Genomic DNA, 21,216 nt, shown 5'->3' with positions numbered 1-21,216 from the left:
CCACAGTTGTTGCCTACACCACAGAGGTTTCCAGCAAAGGAGGAGGCCACTTGGCCTATCGTGCCACTGGGATCGTATCAATCCCAAACTAAACCCATTGCCCCGCTCTCTCCCCATAGCATTGTATCAATCCCAAACTAATCCCACTGCCCCGCTCTCTCCCCATAGCCTTGTATCAATCCCAAACTAATCCCACTGCCCCGCTCTCTCCCCATAGCCCTGTATCAATCCCAAACTAATCCCACTGCCCCGCTCTCTCCCCATAGCCTTGTATCAATCCCAAACTAATCCTACTGCCCCATTCTCTCCCCGTAGCCCTGTATCAATCCCAAGCTAATCCCACTGCCCTGCTCTTTCCCCATAGCCATGTATCAATCACAAACTAATCCCGCAGCCCCATTCTCTCCCCATAGCCCTGTATCAATCCACAGACTAATCCCACTGCCCCGCTCTCTCCCCATAACCCTGTATCAATCCCAAACTAATCCCACTGACCGTCTCTCTCCCCATAGCTTTGTATCAATCCCAAACTAATCACACTGTCCCACTCTCTCCCCATAGCTTTGTATCAATCCCGAACTAATCCGATTGCCCCACTCTCTCCCCATAGCCCTGTATCAATCCCAAACTAATCCCCATCATCATCATAGGCAGTCCCTCGTAACAAGGAAGACTTGCTTCCATGCCGAAAAGGGATGAGTTCACAGGTGTTTCAATGAAGGACCTAATATTCCAGATCCCGAACTACATCCTGAAGGGTGGAAGATGCCTGTGCGTGGATTTTTTTAACGTGCGGTGGCCGTTGCACCCCAGCCACCACATGGGCTTGACAGAGCTAGATCTTGGTCCAGTGGCAAGGATTAACCAAGACGACTGGAGACCAGCTCTGCTGCACGGACCTAATGCGCACACATATCACAGTGTGGGCTGGTCTGTGCTGCCCCTGGGCCCTCGCCTCTTCTAGGTCCCGAACTCACGCCTCTCCTGGGCCCCGATCACATCCCTCTATGAACTCTTGCAACTCCTTTGCCCACTGCCCCACTCTCTCCCCATAGCCCTATATCAATCCCAAACTAATCCCACTGCCCCTTGCTCTCTACCCATAGCCCTATATCAATCCCAAACTAATCCCACTGCCCCGCTCTCTCCCCTTAGCCCTGTATCAATCCCAAACTAATCCCACTGCCCCACTCTCTATCCATAGCCCTGTATCAATCCCAAACTAATCCCACTGACCCACTCTCTCCCCATAGCCCTGTATCAACCCCAAACTAATTCCACTGTCCCATTCTCTCCCCAAAGCCCTGTGGCAATCCCAAACTAATCCCACTGCCCCGCTCTCTCTCCCCATAGCCCTGTATCAATCCACAGACTGATCCCACTGCCCCTCTCGCTCTCCCCATAGGCCTGTAGCAATCCCAAACTAATCCCACTGCCACATTCTCTCTCACCATAGCCCTGTAGCAATCCCAAACTAATCCCACTGCCACATTCTCTCTCACCATAGCCCTGTAGCAATCCCAAACTAACTCCACTGCCCCATTCTCTCCCAATAGCCCTATAATCAATCCCAAACTAACCCCACTGCCCTGCTCTCTCCCAATAGCCCTGTATCAATCCCAAACTAAGCCCACTGCCCCATTCTCTCCCAATAGCCCTGTATCAAACCCAAACTAACCCCACTGCAGCATTCTCTCCCAATAGCCCTGTAGCAATCCCAAACTAACCCCACTGCCCCATTCTCTCCCCATATGAATGTATCAATCCCAAACTCATCCCATTAGCTGTGCTGGGAGGGAAGGTTGGAAGCAATCCTGGGGGTTGGGTATCGAACAGGCCGGGAGCAGGTTCAAGTTGTTTAGTGGGCCCAGGAGGAGCTACTCCTGCTTCTCCTCATCCCACAAAGTAAAAATTCAACACTTCCTGAGCTGTCTTCAGAGCAGCCTGCCAGAGGTTCCGTTCCTGACCACTGATTAGGCCGCTCCACAGCTGGTATAAGTGGGAAGAATGTTTGTGACACACACTCTGCCTGTTCATAATTGGAATCAGGGGTCCTACATATGATACAGGACCTCCATTTGCATTATTCCAAGTGACCTCCCAACTGAAACAGGCATGTGCTGCTGCCACCCGCCTCAGGGCCCTATCCAAGATTGTGGTGGCCAAAGTGCTCCCATAATTAGGGCATTTAAGGGGATGCTAGACAAATACATGAGGGAAAAGGAATGGAAAGATATGCTGAGATGGTGAGATGGAGGAGGCTCGTGTGGAGCATAACCACCGGCACGCACCAGTTGGACTGAATGGCCTGTTTCTGTGATATACATTTGATCTAATTCAATGGAAGTGACCTGACTTCATTTTCGAGCTGCTACATCCCTGTTTACGCCAGATAATGAGTTAAAATCAGCTCCCCCTTCTCCCAGTGCCGGGTGCCGCTCCTAACCCTGGGCGAAAGGCCTCCCACCTCCCCATCCCCTCTCTCTCTCCTCTCCCCTGCTCTCTCCTCTCTCCTCTCCCCACCTCTCTCCTCTCCCCCCCTCTCTCCTCTCCCCGCTCTCTCTCCTTTCCCCCCTTCTCTCTCCTCTCCCCCCCCACCCCCCTCTCTCCTCTCCTGCTCTCTCTCCTCTGCCCCCCCTCTCCTCTCCCCGTCCCCCCAGTCTCCCCGCTCTCTCTCCTTCTCTCTCCTCTACTGCTCTCTCTCCTCTCCCCCTCTCGCCTCTCCCCCCCATTCCCCACCCCCCCCCACACCCCGTCTCCCCTCGCTCTCCCTCTCTCTGCTGCAGCTCTCCAGACTGTGGAATATGTATTTGCTGTGCTGATTCTCTGACCTGTGCCGATTTTGTGAACTGCCCGTTATGTTTCCCAGAGTGGTCACATACGCCGTCCTGAGAAACATTGGAGTAAATTGAAGCTGACCAAACTTGCTAAAATGGCCAGGATTGGCGCGGGTGGCAGGTTATGGCCAGGATTGGCGCGTGTGGCAGGTTATGGCCAGGATTGGCGCGTGTGGCAGGTCACGCCCCCAATGAGGTAAAAAAAAATGTAGCCTAAAAAATCCTACCTAAGTGAATTCCGCCTGCGCAGAAACTTTGGGAAAACTTGGAGATTTCAATTTACTCCAAAAAAAACAGTGCAGGCCAAAAAGATAGCGCAGATACTTGGGAGAAAATGAGCCCCTTGTCTTGGAGTAACTGGAAATCATCATCATCATCATAGGCAGTCCCTCGAAGCGAGGATGACCTGCTTCCATGCCAAAAAAGGATGAGTTCACAGGTGTTTCAATGAAGGACCTAATATTCCAGATCTCAAACTATATGTTGAAGGATGGAAGATGCCTGTGTGTGGATTTTTTTAACGTGTGGTGACCGTTGCACAGAGCTAGGTCTTGGTCCAGTGACAAGGATTACCCAGGACGACTGGAGACCAGCTCTGCTGCACGGACCTAGTGCGCACACATATCGCAGTGTGGGCTGGCCCGTGCTGCCCCTGGGCCCTTGGATCTTCAGGCCCCAAACTCATGCCTCTCCTGGGCCCCGATCACAATCTCTCGCCGCTCCTTCGCCCCGATCTCGCCACTCCTGCTGTACCTGCCCACGCTCCAATCACCGACCTGGACCTTGATGACGTTTCTCTTCGCTGCCGTCGCCCTCCTGCAAAGCTCGCGCTGGATTAACCTCTTCTGTTCTACTTTTCTATAAAGCATGCAGACATCCTTTCTCAATCACTTCCTCTCAAGGTCCACTTGGATTTAAACTTTCCTCGTAACTGGTCATAGCAGTGAGCCTCACAGTCCTTGTCCATGACATTGCTGGGGTTTAGCTGTTTCCTTCGGGCCTCAGTGAACAGAACTGAATGCATCATTGTGTCAGCTGTGTCTCAGTGGGTTGCACACTTGCCTATGGAATCAGAAGGTTGTGGGTTCAAGTCCCACTCCAGAGAGTTGAGCACAAGATTTTCATCTGTCATTCTAGTGCATTGCCAAGGGAGCGCTGCACTGTTGGAGGTGCTGCCTTTTGGATGAGACGTTAAATCGAGGTCTCATCTGCTCTCTCAGGTGGACTTAAAAGATCCCATGGCACTATTTTGAAGAAGAGCAGGGGAGTTCTCCCCGGTGTCCTGGCCAATAGTTATTCCTCAATCAACATAACAAAAACAAATTGCCTGGTCATCATCACGTTGCTGTTTGTGAGAGCTTGCTGTGTGAAAAGTGGCTGCTGCATTTCCCACATTACAACAGTGACTACAGTCTGTAAGTACTTCATTGGCTGTAAAACGCTTTGAGACACCCGGTGGTCATGAAAGGCACTATATAAATGCAAATCTTTCTTTATAACAAACCCAAACAACCTGAGGCAAGATCGGTAATACCTTCGAAAAGGAGGTGGGTGAGTTCATGCTTGGGAAAGGGTGTGAGTAGGGACTGAAGTTATTTAATATTTTGTGGAACACAATGGTTTCTGTGCTTCTGCCATTGCTGCCATGGTCTCTGAAAAAGGCAACAGATCATGCCTGAAGAGTGTAGAAGGTGAATAAAGTTCAAGTGCCTTTTAATAAATAACGTATTTAGAACAGGCAAGTTATGCAAGTCAAATAATATTTATAATATTCTCACCTCCTTCTGAGCGCAATGCATAGCTTTAAAAACAGGAATGTGGAAATGTCCTTTCTCAAGCAGATTATGTGCAATCTACCCAATCGAGCACTTCAATTAATTCACAGAATCTCCTGAAAGAATGAACTTACATTGATACAGCATCTTTCATGACCTCAGGCACTTCAAAACTATTCATTACATTTGAACTGTGGTAATGTGGAAAAATGAGGCAATGTTCCTATTTTTGTTGGATAAAGGTAACAAGTGATTGAAGGCAGGTAAATAGAGTTGAGGTGCAGATCAGCCTCATCATCATAGGCAGTCCCTCGGAATCGAGGAAGACTTGCTTCCACTCTTAAAATGAGTTCTTAGGTGACTGAACAGTCCAATATGAGAACCACAGTCTCTGTCACAGGTGGGACAGACAGTCGTTGAGGGAAGGGGTGGGCGGGACTGGTTTGCCGCATGCTCCTTCTGCTGCCTGCGCTTGATTTCTGCATACTTTCGGCGATGAGACTCGAGGTGCTCAGCACCCTCCTGGATGCACTTCCTCCACTTAGGGCGGTCTTTGGCCAGGGACTCCCAGGCGTCAGTGGGGATGTTGCACTTTATCAGGGAGGCTTTGATGGTATCCTTGTAACGTTTCCTCTGTCCACCTTTGGCTCGTTTGCCATGAAGGAGTTCCGAGTAGAGCACTTGCTTTGGGAGTCTCGTGTCTGGCATGCGGTCTATGTGGCCTGCCCAGCGGAGCTGGTCAAGTGTGGTCAGTGCTTCAATGCTGGGGATGTTGGCCTGGTTGAGGATGTTAATGTTGGTGTCTGTCTTCCCAGGGAATTTGTAGGATCTTGCCATGACCTGATTCAATGGCGGATCAGGCTCGAGAGGCTGAATGGCCTACTCCTGTTGTTGCTTTGCTCCAATTTACGCACAGCAAGGTCCTACAAACAGCTATGAGATAAATGATCGTGACATTCGTTGAAGGATAAATATTGGCCAGGATGCCCCTTGCTCTACTTCGAATGAAAACACGGGATTATTTTTGTCCATTGGAGAGGGCAGATGGGAGCTCAGTTTAATGTCTAATCTTAAAAATGGTACCTCCAACCATGCAGGGCTCCCTCAGTATGGCACTGGAGCATCACATTGCATGCTCAAGTTTCCGGAGTGGAGCATGAACCCACCGCCTTCTGACTCAGAGGTAAGAGTGCACCACTGAGCCCTGGCTGATGCCTCTCAGGAAGTACTGTACATATACTTCTTGATTCCCAAAGGCTATCAAGCAAACATAGAAACAGGAGCAAGCCATTCAGCCCCTCAAGCCTGTTCCTCCATTCACTTAGATAATGGCTGATCTGTACCTCCATTTACCTGCCTTTGCTCCAGATCCCTTGGTATATTTACCTAACAAATATCTATCTATCTCACTCTTGAGAATTTCAATGAGTTTCAATTTCCGCCCCTGCCTCAGCTCATCCGCTGCTGAGACCCTCATCCATGCCTTTGTTATCTCTAGACTTGACTGTTCCAACACACTCCTGGCTGGCATCCCACATTCTACCCCATGTAAACTGGAGGCCATCCAAAACTCGGCTGCCCGTGTCCTAACTCGCACCAAGTCCTGTTCGCCCATCATCCCTTTGCTCGCCGACCTACATTAGCTCCCAGTTAAGCAATGTCTTGATTTTAAAATTCTCATTGTTGTTTTCAAATCCCTCCATGACTTCGCTCCTCCCTATCTCTGTAATCTACTCCAGTCCAAGATACCTATGCTCCTCTAATTCTGCCTTCTTGAGCATCTCTGATTTTAATTGCTCAACCTTTGGTGGCCATGCCTTCTGTTGTCTAGGCCCTAAGCTCTGGAACTCCCTGCCTAAACCTCTCCGCCTCTCCACCTCTCTTTCCTCCTTTAAGATGTTCCTCAAAATCTACCTCTTTGACCAAGTTTTTGGTCACCTGCGCTAATTTCTTCTAATGCGGCTCGGTGTCAAATTTATTGTCTTGTAATACTCCTGCAAAGCGCCTTGGGACGTGTTATCACATTAAAGGTGCTATATGAATACAAGTTGTTTTATTATAAATGTTTATACGTGGATTTGAATGTTAAATGTTGACATTAAAAAGTGTGTTCCAAAATGGTGATGCAGGAAGTCATGTTTGTGAACCAGAAGTACATGTCACATATGAGGTTTGGCATGAGGAATCAGATTTTAAAGTTATAATCCATTTCGGTCTGCATTAGTTTCCTGTATGAGAATTTTACCCCAGTATTAATTTTTCTTTGGTCAGTGATATAGAAGAAAAAGACTCATTTTTTTTCATATACTTTTTCCTGAGAATGTTCCATTGTGAATTAATACTGTTTTTTGTGACTTAATACTGTAACATTTGAGAAAATGAAGTGCAAGTGTGAAAGGTCTAACACATGTCAGCAGCCTTCAGTACTGTTGGTTTTACAACAATAAATTTACAGTTAAATGCCAGGAAATCTGACAGGAATTCTGCACTTCAGACATATTTTGAATTCAGTTTCAAGCCTAACCTGCACCTTTGCGCATGTTGAGAAATGTTCGATCGGCCCTAACACAACGCTAGTGTAGCTTTTGTGTTTCATCAAGTGTAAATATCAGCAGTAAGCTGGTGATGGCCATCGCCTGGGGTCTTTGTAGAGTGGCTGATGGAGATTACCAAACAAGTGGAATCCAGGCTGCCCGCTGCTACCAAAGTTAGTCAAAAGGGAAAAGGGGGCTGAAAGTCTGCACAAGTGCAGGGACAAGCACACCCACAACACCCGCTGCCAAGGTTTCGGAGGGTCAAGTGGAACTCCCATACTTTGCAAGTCATGGCTAACGTCCGTGCAACGAGAAACACATCCAGGGCACCCTAGAGGCTGCAAACTGCAGTAGAAGAGTGGCTGGCTAGGGAAGCGTGTAGTAGCGCAAGCCCCCTCCCTAGAATGACAGCACACACATTGTTTTATCTTATAACACTCCTGTGAAGTGCCTTGGGATGTCTTACTACATTAAAGGCGCTATATAAATACACGTTGTTGTTGTTGTTGTAATATCCCCATCTGCCCCTTTGTAATTTTAACAATAATCCCTGTTTTACTCAGAGCTTCAAACTACAATCCTGTCCATAAACAGCCCACGTCTAGTCCCACCAATGACGCAGGGGGTCCCCGTGAGGCCACGGACAAGTGCGTGACACCAGCTCTCAAGCCATTGGCCATTGTAAGGGGCAATTAGAAGCCTCACTCCTTATGGATACCCAACATATCCAGATCCTGGCCTATTTTCTAGCTCGCTTCTTTTCCCTTCCCTGACTGAGGAGTGTTGAGATAATCTGACGCAACTCAGCACCGTCCAGGGATGGAAGCTGGGGCCTTCCTCTCTGAGTGGCTTTGTATCACACTCAGTAATGCCTTCACCCACATTGGGACAGCTAAGGCAAGAGATTTAACAGCGGGTGGAATACATTATTCCAAAAAGGAACCGAGTACTTACCAGAAATCTCTGCCCACTAATATTGTTTCTTCTTACAACCTTTTCACAATCTTTCCAGTCCAACTGTTGAACACAAAAATAATAAAATTAGCTTTCATGCAGTTTAAAATAACTGCACGAGCGATTCATTCAACTGGTACCAGCCTTGGCTCAGTGGATGGCACGCTCCCCTCTGAGTCAGAAGGTTGTGGGTTCAAGCACCACTCCAGAGACCTGAACCCAAAATCTAGGCTGACACTCCAATGCAGTACTGAGGGAGCGCTGGCCTGTCGGAGGGGCTCTCTCAGGTGGCTGTAAAAGATTCCAAGGCACTATTTCGAAGAAGGGCAGTGGAGTTCTCCCAGTGTCCTGGACAATATTTATCGCTCAAGCAACATCAATAATACAGATTATATGATCATTATTACATTGCTGATTGTGGGATCTTGCTGTGTGCACCATTGGATATTACAACAGTGAAAATACTTCATTGGCTGCAAAGTACTTTTGGGCATTCTGAGGTTGTGAAAGGCACGATAAAAATGCAAGCTCATGGTCTACAGGGCCGTAGTAATACCCACCCTCCTGTATGGCTCAGAGACATGGACTATGTATAGTAGACACCTCAAATCACTGGAGAAATACCACCAACGATGTCTCCGCAAGTTCCTGCAAATCCACTGGGAGGACAGACGCACCAACATTAATGTCTTCGATCAGGCCAACATCCCCAGCATTGAAGCACTGACCACACTCGACCAACTCCGTTGGGCAGGCCACATAGTTTGCATGCCCGACATGAGACTCCCAAAGTAAGCGCTTTACTCGGAACTCCTTCACGGCAAGCGAGCCCCAGGTGGGTAGAGGAAACATTACAAGGACACCCTCAAAGCCTCCTTGATAAAGTGCGACATCCCCACTGACACCTGGGAGTCCCTGACAAAGACCGCCCTAAGTGGAGGAAGTGCATCCAGGAGGGCGCTGAGCACCTTGAGTCTCATCGCCGAGAGCGTGCAGAAACCAGGCACAGGCAGCGGAAAGAGCATGCGGCAAACCTGTCCCACCCACCCTTTCCTTCAACGACTATCTGTCCCACCTGTGACAGGGACTGTGGTTCTCGTATTGGACTGTTCAGTCACCTGAGAACTCACTTTTAGAGTGGAAGCAAGTCTTCCTCCATTTCGAGGGATTGCCTATGATGATAATGAGAAATGCAGAGGTTTCTTTCTTTGGACTATGTCGTGATACCGTCACTGTAAAGGAGTGGGTGCCTTTGAGGGAAGCTCTAAATCGCTAGCAATAGAGTAATTGGGAAGGGACCTTTACTCTTCTGGGTGGAATTCTGGACGGTTCCCCCCCCCCTCGCACATCCCGAACCAGTTTCCAGGGTCGGAGCTTATTGCCTATGCACAGGTTTCCACTGTTAAGAAGGAGCCCATCAATGCAATCCAGGACACACCAGCTGTGCTGTCACAGGACACAGCAGAGGCAGTGAGGGAACTTAGAGGGACAGGAGGGCGGCGGCGATGGGAATGAATAGCCCCACTGAACGGCTAGACCTAGAGCAAAGGCTTCAAGCAGGTCAGTGCTTGGGGCTGACTGGAGAAGGAGGAGGCTACACGGCCTTGCCCCTCCATTGGGGGAACTGGGGCCTACCTCCCAGGTGGAAGTGGCTGTTGGCGTGGCAGAGTGGAGGGTAAATCTGCTGGGAACCAGGGACCTGGCCTTCCCCCCTGATTTGCATTCAGTAGGTGGGCAAGGAAAGGCAAGGGGGATCCAGGCAGGGGCGAGGAGAGGGAAATCTCAATGATGGGACAGTAGGCCTTATCACCTGAACCTCCCATCATTCTCTGCAGTGATCCTGGCCGAAATTGGGTGGTAATAGGGAGAAGAATACCCACCGAGTGCAGCAGAGTCGTGTGATGATGGTGCGCAGACAATGCAGTGGCAATTTGAGATACACCGGCAGTCTTGTATTGTACACACTATCACTGCACTGAAAATTAAATTATTATGTTGTGCATATTTATCAGCTCAAGCAGCCATATAGTCAGCCATGGTTCAGTTGGCAGCACTCTCGCCTCGGAGTCAGAAGGTTGTGGGTTCAAGTCCCACTCCAGAAAATTGAGCGCAAAAAATCTAGGCTGACTCTCCAGTGCAGAGGGAGTGCTGCACTGTCGGAGGTGCTGTCTTTCAGATGAGACGTTAAACCGAGGCCCCGTCTGCCACCTCGGGTGGAGGTAAACAATCCCATGGCACCATTTTGAAGAAGAGCAGGGCAGTTATCTCCGGTGTCCTGGCTAATATTTATCCCTCAACCAACATCAATAAAACAGTTTATCTGGTCATGATCACATTGCTGTTAGTGGGGCCTTGCTGTGCACAGATTGCCTGCCGCCTTTCTTACATTACAACAGTTCAAAAGGTACTTCATTGGCTGTAAAGTGCTTTGGGAAGTATGATGGTCTTGAAAGGCGCTATATAAATACAAGTCTTTCTTTTTTATAATTGTAACATACTATCTGTTTGGTACAGGGGCTGAAGTACAGATTCACCAGAATAATATTGGGCCTTATAGGGTTAAATTATGATGACAGTTGGCATAAAGGCTTGTATTCCCTTGCATTTAGAAGAGTGAGGAGGCAAATTGATCAAGGTATTTGAAATGATAAAGGGAGTTGATAGGGTAGATTCGGAGAAACTGTTTCCTCTGGTGGAGAGTCCAGAACACGGAGCATAATCTTACAATAGGAGCTGGGCCATTTAGGAGTGGAATCAGGGAGCACTTTTCACACAAAGGGTAGTGCAAATCTGGAACTCTCTCCCCACCCCGCCAAAGACTGCGCATGTTGGGATTAATAGGAGCTTTCAAGCTGAGATGGATCAATTTTTGTTGGTTAACCGTATCAGGGATATGGAGCAAAGGCAAGTAGATGGAGTTGAGCGACAGACCGGCCACGATCTAACTGAATGGTGGAGCAGGCTTGAGGGCCTGAATGTCCTGCTCATGTTCCGATGTTCCTATTTTGCTATGTTACTATGTTGCTACAGCATTCTTCTGTCTGCTAACTTAAGTACAACAATAACTCAGGAAGGCCAATGGTATCTTGGCCTTTATTGCAAAGGGGATGGAGTATAAAAGCACAGAAGTGTTGCTACAGTTATACAGGGTATTGGTGAGGCCACACCTGGAATACTGCGTGCAGTTTTGGTTTCCATATTTACGAAAGGATATACTTGCTTTGAAGGCAGTTCAGAGAAGGTTCACTCGGTTGATTCCGGGGATGAGGGGGTTGACTTATGAGGAAAGATTGAGTAGGTTGGGCCTCTACTCATTGGAATTCAGAAGAATTAGAGTTGATCTTATCAAAATGTATAAGATTATGAGGGGGCTGGACAAGGTGGATGCAGAGAGGATGTTTCCACTGATAGGGGAGACTAGAACTAGGGGGCATAATCTTAGGATAAGGGGCCGCCCATTTAAAACAGAGATGAGGAGAAATTTCTTCTCTCAGATGGTTGTAAATCTGTGGAATTTGCTGTCTCAGAGAAGCTGGGGCATTGAATAAATTTAAGACAGAACTAGACAGTTTCTTAACCGATAAGGGAATAAGGGGTTATGGGGAGCGGGCGGGGAAGTGGAGCTGAGTCCATGATCAGATCAGCCATGATCGTATTAAATGGTGGAGCAGGCTCGAGGGGCCGTATGGCCCACTCCTTCTCCTATTTCTTATGTTTTTATGTTCTTAACTTGCATTTATATATCGTCTTTAATGTAGAAAAAAGTTCCAAGATACTTCACAGAGGTGTAATCAGACAAAAATCGGACCCCGAGCCAGAGCAGGGTGTCTAAAAGATTGGTCAAAGCGGTACATTTCAAGGAGGATCTGAAAGGTAGGAGATGGGTGGCGAGACAAGAGGGTTTAGGGAAGGAATTCCAGAGCGTAGGGCCGAATAGGCTGAAGGCACACCCGCCACTCATGGGGCGAAGGTTGGAGCGGATGCACAAGAGGCCAGAGTCAGAGAAATGGAGAGTGCAGGGCTGGGTTGTAAGGCTGGAGGAGGCTACCGAGATAGGACACAAGAAGGCCAGGAAGGTACTTAAACATGAGGATGAGAATTTTAAATTGTTGGGGCACTGGGAACCAAGGGCAGGTGTGATGAGTGAGTGGTCTTGGTGTGGGATAGTATATGGACAGCAGAGTTTTGGATGAGCTGAAGTTGAAGGAGGGGACAGGATGGGATGCCAGCCAGGAGATCCTTGGAATAGTTGAGTCTGGGGATTACAAGGACATCAATGAGAGTATCAGTGGTGGATGGGCTCTGGAAGGGGCGCGGTGGACAATGTCAATGAGCTGGAAGTAGGTGATGCTTGTGATAGACAGTAGCTTTGGTTGGAAGCTCAGCTCAGGGTGAAATAGAGCACCGAGGATACAAATAGTCTACAGCCCAAAACAGTGGCCAGGGAGCAGGATGGAATCGATGGCTAGGGAATAGAGTTTGTGGAGGGCACTGAAAACGATGGCTTTGGTCATCCCAATGTTTAACTGGAGGAAATTATGGCTCAGCCAAGCAGCCTAACAACACAGGCAGTGGAGAGGTAGAGCAAGAGAGTGTCTTGTGCAACTCACCCCGTGTCTTTAGATGATGCCATGAAGGGGCAGCAGATGAGGAAGAAGAGATAACCTTGGGTAGCTCCTTGGGGGATTCCAGAGGTAATGGTGCAAGAACAGGAAAATAAGTCAGTTCTGGAGATGCTCAGACTATGATTGGATAGGTACGAGTGGAATCAAGCGAGGGTAGTTCCACCTGGAGGAGAGGTATTGGAGGATGGTGTGGTCCACCATGTCCATGGCTGTAGACATGTCAAGGAGGACGAAGAGGAACAGTTTATCATGGTCACAGTCACAGAAGAATGTTCTTTGTGACTTTGGGAGGGTGAAGGGGGATGTGGATGGTGACGGATACAAAGAGCTGATCTTGCCTGTGATCATCATTGTAGGAGAAGAGACTATGTGAGATGGCAATGTGGAGAGGGTGGCCATGAATATGGGTCGGAGAGTTCGTATAGAGAGAGAGGGGTTAAGGGATGACATGAGGGCTGTAAAATCAAAGGAGCGAGGACAAGGGGAGTTGAGATGGAAATTGAAATCACTATGGTGTTTCTCAGTGCAAAGACTGAGGGAAGAAAGGAGGGAGGATATATGATGAGAAACCTGGGGTGGGGGTTGGGCGGACGTTAGAGAAAGAGGAATTTAAAAGTGAGGCAAGAGGGGTGGAATTCGAAGAGGTTCTCGAAGGAGTAAGTGCCAGAGGAGAAGGTGGCTTGATAATGAGAGTACATCACCACTGTAGCAGTCAGGGCGGGGCATGTTGTGGAAGGTATAGCCAGGCTGGGAGGCTTCAGTAAGGGGCAAGGTGTCTTCACCCATGAGCCAAGTTTCAGTCTAAGCCATGATGCCAATATAATCATCCACAGTAAGTTATGGATGGCAGGGGCCTTGTTTGCGAGTGCACAGATACTGTGTCGGGCAATGTGGAGAGGGTGGTGACTGTTGGTTCACTGGCTGAACCCGAGGGGAACAGGGGTTGGCCAGGAGAGCAGGAGGGGAAGCACGTTGGCGAGAATTTTTATAAATTCGTTCCTGGAATGCGGGCATTGAAGGTAAGGCAGGGATTTATTGCCCATCCCTAACTGTGCTCGAGAAGCTGGTGGTGAGCTGCCTTCTTGAATGCAACTGAGGGGCTTGCTGGGACATTTCAGAGGGCAGTTAAGAGTCAACCATGTTGCTGTGGGTCTGGAGTCACATATAAGGCAGACCAGGTGAGGACGGCAGATTTCCTTCCCTAAAGGACATTAGTGAACCAGGGGGGTTTTATACGACAATCCGATAGTTTCATGGTCACCATTACTGTTACTAGCTTTTTATTCCAGATGTATTTAATTAATTGAATTTAAATTCCCCAGCTGCCGTGGTGGGATTTGAACTCACATCGTCAGATTATTAGTCCAGTAACCATCATCATCATCATCATCATAGGCAGTCCCTCGAAATCAAGGAAGATTTGCTTCCACTTTAAAAATGAGTCCATAGGTGGCTGAACAGTCCAATACGAGAACCACAGTCTCTGTCACAGGTGGGGCAGATAGTTGTTGAGGGAAAGGGTGGGTGGGACTGGTTTGCCACATGCTCCTTCCGCTGCCTGCGCTTGCTTTCTGCATGCTCTCGGCGATGAAACTCGAGGAGCTCAGCACCCTCCCGGATGCTCTTCCTCCACTTAGGGCGGTCTTTGGCCAGGGACTCCCAGGTGTCGGTAGGGATGCACTTTATCAGGGAGGTTTTGAGGGTGTCCTTGTAACATTTCCTCTGGCCACCTGGGGCTCGCTTGCCGTAAAGGAGTTCCGAGTAGAGTGCTTGTTTTGGGAGTCTTAACCACGATGCTACTGTTCCCGACATTATCCCCCACCGGGCATGCTGGGCAGGAAAGAGAGGAGTTGGACTTGCTGCTGGTAAGGAAGCAGCAATGGGAGTCTCGATGGACGCTTCGGAGAATTCTGAGACAGCCTCAGAGGGTAACTATGGGCGTGCACAAAGAGGGATTCAAGCCGGGAAGGCAGGAGGAGTGAAAGGTTGAAGTAGAGATCGGGTAGGGATCAAACTGCGTGAGAAGGGAGATAGAATCGCCCTTCTTCCGGCCCGGGAACCAGCCAGACTCCCCGATACCGCAGCGGCCCAGAGCCTGCGGGCTAGCCCCGGGGAGCTCGATTACCACCCACAACCTAGCTGGCTAAGTCTGATGACTTACAGCCCGCTAAATAGACCAGGCCCACTTTCCATCCTATCAGGCTGCTGGAACCTGCGACTGAGTTAATCATTGAAGCAACCTGGGACTGGTGTCGTCAGTAAGGAGGTTATCGGACAATAACTACATATAGAACAGGGACCTGAGTAAATAGATTAATGGCTGTATTGGAACAAACATCAGGCAGATAGGGCAACTTCACCCGGTGGGATGGGAGAATGGTCCAGAAAGTTTGGGCCTATTCCCTTTGAAGCAGGGTCCATGCCGTACACACGAACAGACTTTTGGCCGATCTCTTTCTGACTAAGATGCATGGTACACCTTTGAAATGGAGATGAAGGGGCCTGATCACCCCGAGGATTTGAGTTCCACTCCCCAGACAAACATTGCATAAATGCTTTCTTTTTAAACTATCATTGCTGGTCTCTAATAAGATCAGTTTTATGATAATCTCACTTCTCTATGACATTACTACTACAGTATATACGCTTTAAGATCCTACAGACTTTTGGTGATGAAACCCGGGACCCGATCGGCAGTGTAATTTGTTACAGAAAAGTATTTGAGCAAGTGATGTCAACTGAACTGGACAGGGAATCTGACCTCGCCAGTCAGGGACAGGAACAAACTGTCTCCCTAAGATATCGAGTTGGTTCTCGGGAAAGGCGATCAGTACTTGGGAGATATCCCAGTGGAGCCGAAAAAGACTGAAATTCTGGGGTATATTGAGAACAGACTGGCAAAGTGGAGGTCCCTTAAGAATTCTCAGTCTCACGTTGAGCCAATGAAGACATATGAGAAGGGATTAGAGGAATTAAAAATGAACAAACAGGTGAAGAAGGGTCAGATCAAAACAGTTTGTCTGTTTGGCTCTCCAATTTAAGTTAAGGAATTGTAAAGAAAGTGTAGGCAGAAGAACGATGTGAGAATGGGGAATGAATGAATAAACAGCATGAGATGGGGAATAGGATGAACAAATTAGAGATGAAATTGAAGAAAACAGAGGAAAGTCAAGAGCAAGAGGGGGGAGGAGACGGAGAAGAAGAATTCCCAGTCCGGAAGAGATATACGGACTCGAGAGGGATATGTGGAATACTAGCAGGCGCAAACCTTAGAGAAGGGTAGGGAATTGGAATTATGTAGAGCAAAACAAATGGAAAACGGAAGTAGGTTGGAACAATACTAAGACAGAATAGTGACCTGTGAACTACGATTAAGACACAAGCAGCCATGGCCAAGGAAGCCAGGAATATCGCTGTAGTAGGTCGCAGGCATAGGAAGAGGCAGATAGAAAGGCTGGAAGAAACTCTACAAGTAAAAAGGGGTATAATTTGTACTCTGACAGGGGAAAAAGAGGCCGATGCTGGTGATGACAGAGGGGTGGACTGGGATGGCTTTTGTCGATGAGACCGCAGTATATCACACTGCGGACTATGGAGATAATGATGATGGGGTGGTGGGGGGGAGATCATATGAATCACATGATCCAGAAAAAATGTAACCCAGCCACTGCAGGGCAACACCGAGGTTCATTGGTACAGGAGTACCCGATCCCGTATAGCCCACAGGTGCTGAAAGGCATGACTAAACAGATCCCGAGGTTTGATGGGAAGGGAGATGTTATGATGCATTTTGTGGAAGTAGAGCGGTTGGCTACTGTGAGCGGGGTGGATGATAGGAGAAAGCAAAGATACTGTTGTTCACTCGAGGGGCCGACAGTATACAGAACCCTTGCGAGAGACTGTCAACATGGGAATGGCAGTTCTCAAGAATTAGAGGATGCCATATGACAGACTATTGCATTTAATAGAGGGGATCCAAATGCAGTCCTGGATAAATGTCACCAAGAGATGGATGAGAACCCTGAAGTATATGTGGATAGGCTGTGGCAGTTCTATGGTAGAGTGTACAGGCCTGGATTAACAAGACCAGGGCTTAGACTAGCTCAGATCCGCTGGTTAAGAACACCGATTAGACATTCGCCAATTTGAGCTGCTGGATACAGAGTGACGGCACCCGGGGGCAGGGGGGGCCTTCTAAAGGTCCGTCACTCCAGGGACCTCTGTAAGTTATTCATGCCCGCTCCAACTTGATCGGGACAGGTGCCCGTGTGTCTCTGCTGTGCTCAGAGGCCGCCACTCAACATCTTTGGTGGACACTGGAACATCCCATACTGTCATTGCTGAGCGTGAACCTATTAAATCTCCAGACTGTTCGGGGAACCCATCCCAACTCAGCAGGTTCACTGGGAAGACTCAGATTGGAATGCAGTCTAGCTCTGTGCCCTTACAAATTGACCTCGTCTTATGTGAATGGTTATGTGTTCTAACGAATATGAAAAACAATCAGGGAATTATAAGGGTTGATTTAATGAATGGTCAAGGAATAGTTATTGATTTAGTCAACGGAGCACTTTGACAATTAAAAGAGCCAGGTATGTCTCACCACTCAATCACCATCCCCGACCATGATGCTGTTTTTGCTATCTATTTTCTCTGTTTTAGATACATCAAATGATTTTTGAATGGTCCCACTGCATCCTGGGTGTCAGTGTAATTTGCCTTTACGTTTACAGAACAACAGTATACTTGGACTTGTCTACCCCAAGGGTTTCACAATTCCCCATCAATATTCCACCAAACAATGGCAGAAATCCTATCGGGATTTAGCCAAACCCGAGCCCTGATCCAATATGTAGATGGCCTACACTTGGTACACACTTTTAGTTACTAGATGAACTGATGAAATTGTTAAAGAAGTTTTGAAACTTCTTTTGAACCCCAAAGAAGTCTCAATTAGCCTTACTGATGGTATCTTTCATGTGTTGTACAAGGTGGAGGGGACGAAGTCCGGATCAGCACAAAGTTCAGACTATACACCGACTTCCTATGCAAGCCTCGGTTATAGTCCTTCACTCCTTTTTGGGGTTAGTGGGCTACAGTCACGATTCTATAAATGAATTTATGACTGTAAGGGCCTCTCTTTATACGCTGCTGTAGCAGGACTGGACTGGACTCCTGTCTGTAACGAAGCGGTGGAGAGACTAAAAACGACATTGATTCTGGCCCCAGATCCTGAGAAACCCTTTTACCTAGAAGGAGCTGCTACCGATTTTGGGTTGTCAGCTGTACTGGTACAGCACACTCAGCAGAAGCTGTGTACCTTAGCTTATATGTCCCGGCTGCTGAGCCCAGTTGAGGTGAACTATATGGACTGCGAGAAACATAGAATCATAGAATAGTACAGCACTGAAGGAAGCCATTCGGCCCATTGAGTCTGCGCCGGGAAACATTCATTGGCCATGATGTGGGCAACATTTCACAGACATAGTTGGGTTAGCTCCACACTGGCGTCTCACCTCACATATCTCAACCAGTCAGTCAATCAGTCATAGGCGGTTCCTCGAAACAAGGATGACTTGTTTCCACACCAAAAAAGGATGAGTTCACAGGTGTTTCAATGAAGGACCTGAACTACATCCTGAAGGGTGGAAGATGCCTGTGCGTGGATTTTTTTAACGTGGGGTGGCTATTGCACACCAGCCACCACACGGGCTTGACAGAGCTAGGTCTTAGTCCAGTGACAAGGGTTAACCAAGACGACTGGAGACCAGCTCTGCTGCACGGACTTAGTACGCACACATATCGCAGTGTGGGCTGGCCCCTGCTGCCCCTGGGCCCCTGGTCACGAACTCACTTTGTCAGCAGACTCCCACAGGAGATTTCTGTAAAACTATCATCTTTGTTGCCAGCACAGACTGCTGAACTGGGCCCTGTGGCAGACCTCCTGCCTCACCTTAATGAATACCACCATCCCTCACCGTACCTGCAGATCTGGGAAAAACAGGGGTGTCTCTCAGCTGATGAAAAGTCCCTTCCTTTGGCTCCCATGTTAAAATATATTTTCCACATAGCATCTTCCCATCCTGGGACTGGAGCAGTTCACAAGCTTAAAACCGAACCACAGTGTGAGGGTAACTCTTGGGCTGATGAACTGATTAACAAACCGGACTGGAACTGGTCAGCATTCGACCCTCAAACCTGCGCGTGCCTGTCAGTGTGACAAATAACCCACCTACCCCTGCACCATTAAATCTTAAACAAGCTCAGTCAGATGACACAGTGATTCGGCAGACCGTATGGACATTAGAAGCCATACAGGCACATAGGATGCCCGTGCCCTGAATATGAGGAATGGTCTGTTATTCTTTGAGGACAAATGTGTTGTCCACTTTTCACTTTGTGGTCAATGTTTGCATCAATCGCACGACGCGCTTACTGCTTTTCATGGGGGATGCTACTTTAAATCGGCTACAGGAAGTGACCTGGTGACCCGGGTGTAAAATGGATGTGAACCATTACTGCCAGAATTGTCTTATTTGCTCCCAACAAAACCCAGATCCAAACACTAAGAAAGCTTTGCTTCGCCACACCTGTCCGTCTCCAAGCCCATGGATGAAACCACAAGATTGATTACATGGGACCCTGTCCGCTTACCACAGGGGTAACAAGTATGTACTCGTAGTTGTGGATACTTTTTCCAAATGGGTTGAGGCCTTCCCAATTCAGAACGGTACTGACCAAACAACAGACAAACTCCTGATTCAGCATGTGTTCATACGGTGGGGCCTCCCTCCACCTGTTGATTCTGATCAATGTTCCCACTTTACCGGGAAGGTAATACAGGATGTGATGCATCTTCTTGGAATTCAGAACCATTTTCACATTTTCCATCACCCTATCTCATCTGTCCCAGTCAAACGTATGAATCGAACCCTTAAACGATCTTAAAGAAACTGATCACCCGAAGACCTGGGATCAACTATTGCCCCTCGTCCTTATGGCTATCAGATCACCCTTTTCATGGACTACCAGACTTTCCCCCCATGAGCATATGACTGGCCACCTGAGGCGAACTCCAGAACATCTTATTTACATGAACGTGTTTGAACCGCTTTACAGAGCACAAAATCGGGAGGAGCAGCACAGCTTAACAGAGCCAGCCCAGCTAACCTAGGAGGATAAGAAGTCAAAAGATTCAAAGTGTGACATCACAGGAAAAGAGGGAAGTGATTGGTTGTCAGTTTTTCTCTCTTTTAAACATAACAACATAAGAAATAGGAGCAGGAGTAGGCCATATGACCCCTCGAGCCTGCTCCGCCATTTAATACGATCATGGCTGATCCGATCATGGACTCAGGTCCATTTCCCTGCCCGCTCTCCACAACGCCTTATTCCCTTATCATTTAAGAAACTGTCTATTTCTTAAACTTATTCAAGTTCCCAGTTTCCACAGCTCGCTGAGGCAGTGAATTCCACAGATTTACAACCCTCTGAGAGAAGAAATGAATCCTCATCTCAGTATTAAATGGGCAGCCCCTTATTCTAAGATTATGCCCTCAAGTTCTAGTCTCCCCTATCAGTGGAAACATCCTCTCGGCATCCACCTTGTCAAGCTCTCTAATAATCTTACACATTTCGATAAGATCACCTCTCATTCTTCTGAATTCCAATGAGTAGAGGCCCAACCTACTCAACCTTTCCTCATAAGTCAACCTCCTCATCTCCGGAATCAACCTAGTGAATGTCATGTATTCAACCAGCATTGTAACCCATGTATAAACTGACAAGTTGTACACTGTGAGAACAATGACCACTAGGTGGTGAACTTGTGGGAGACACTCCTAACCTGGACATTTAGGTATAAAAGGGGAAGCTCCACCCATCTTCATAACTTGAGTGCTATGGAATAAAGGACAGGTCACAGACTGACCTTCTCTCAAGCATGGGCCTCGTGTGCATTTATACTGTGTAGTAAGGATGTATCAATGGCGACAAGAAACTGGGATTTAAACCACGCGAGAATGGCCACTTGCAGAACAGGCGAGAGGTACTGTGTTAAGGAATGGTTGGGACAGAGAATCAACATTGTTAAAGCAGCACGCAGTTCTCCAGACAGACAAGGGCAATTGGGCATGCCCCAACATGTAGTCGAGCCCAGAGGGGGAGTTCGACAGAGACAATGGCTAGCCGAACGGCGATTCATGCCACTGCAAGGGACAATGCGGCCAGTAATGGGGCCATCAACACCTGTTAATGGCACACTTAAGGACAGTCACAGAGGCAGTCAGAGACGATCGACTGGCAAGGGGCCTTTTGTTTCCAACAACAGCTCATGTTGGAGGTGTGGAGGCACACACTCAGCCGGAGTTTGCAGTGATGAGCAAAATACCTGCAGAAATTGTAGAAATGAACGCTTGGGGAAATTGCTGGAAGCTGAAGTTCAGCGAGTTCATCTGGAGCACGTATACAGTTCATATACCAGGACGCCACC

At 48.1% G+C, this 21,216-nt stretch overlaps 1 protein-coding gene across 1 annotated transcript in view; it reads right to left on the bottom strand.

Moving 5' to 3' along the window:
- The window catches only part of lcp2a (lymphocyte cytosolic protein 2a), a 534,123-nt gene extending 514,522 nt beyond the window's left edge, over positions 1-19,601 (bottom strand). Inside the window, exons 1-2 of the mRNA XM_070877846.1 lie at positions 19,380-19,601; positions 8,101-8,163 (exon numbers count right to left, since the gene is read on the bottom strand). Of these exons, the coding sequence (XP_070733947.1) occupies positions 8,101-8,163; positions 19,380-19,601 (285 nt within the window). The remainder of the gene's footprint in view (positions 1-8,100; positions 8,164-19,379) is intronic.
- Positions 19,602-21,216: the final 1,615 nt, after the last annotated feature.

This window comes from Pristiophorus japonicus, chromosome 4 (assembly GCF_044704955.1).
Source record: "Pristiophorus japonicus isolate sPriJap1 chromosome 4, sPriJap1.hap1, whole genome shotgun sequence".
Taxonomy (NCBI): Eukaryota; Metazoa; Chordata; class Chondrichthyes; family Pristiophoridae; genus Pristiophorus; species Pristiophorus japonicus.
Note: the sequence above shows the minus strand (reverse complement) of the source record. Positions and strands in the feature narration are given on the sequence as shown.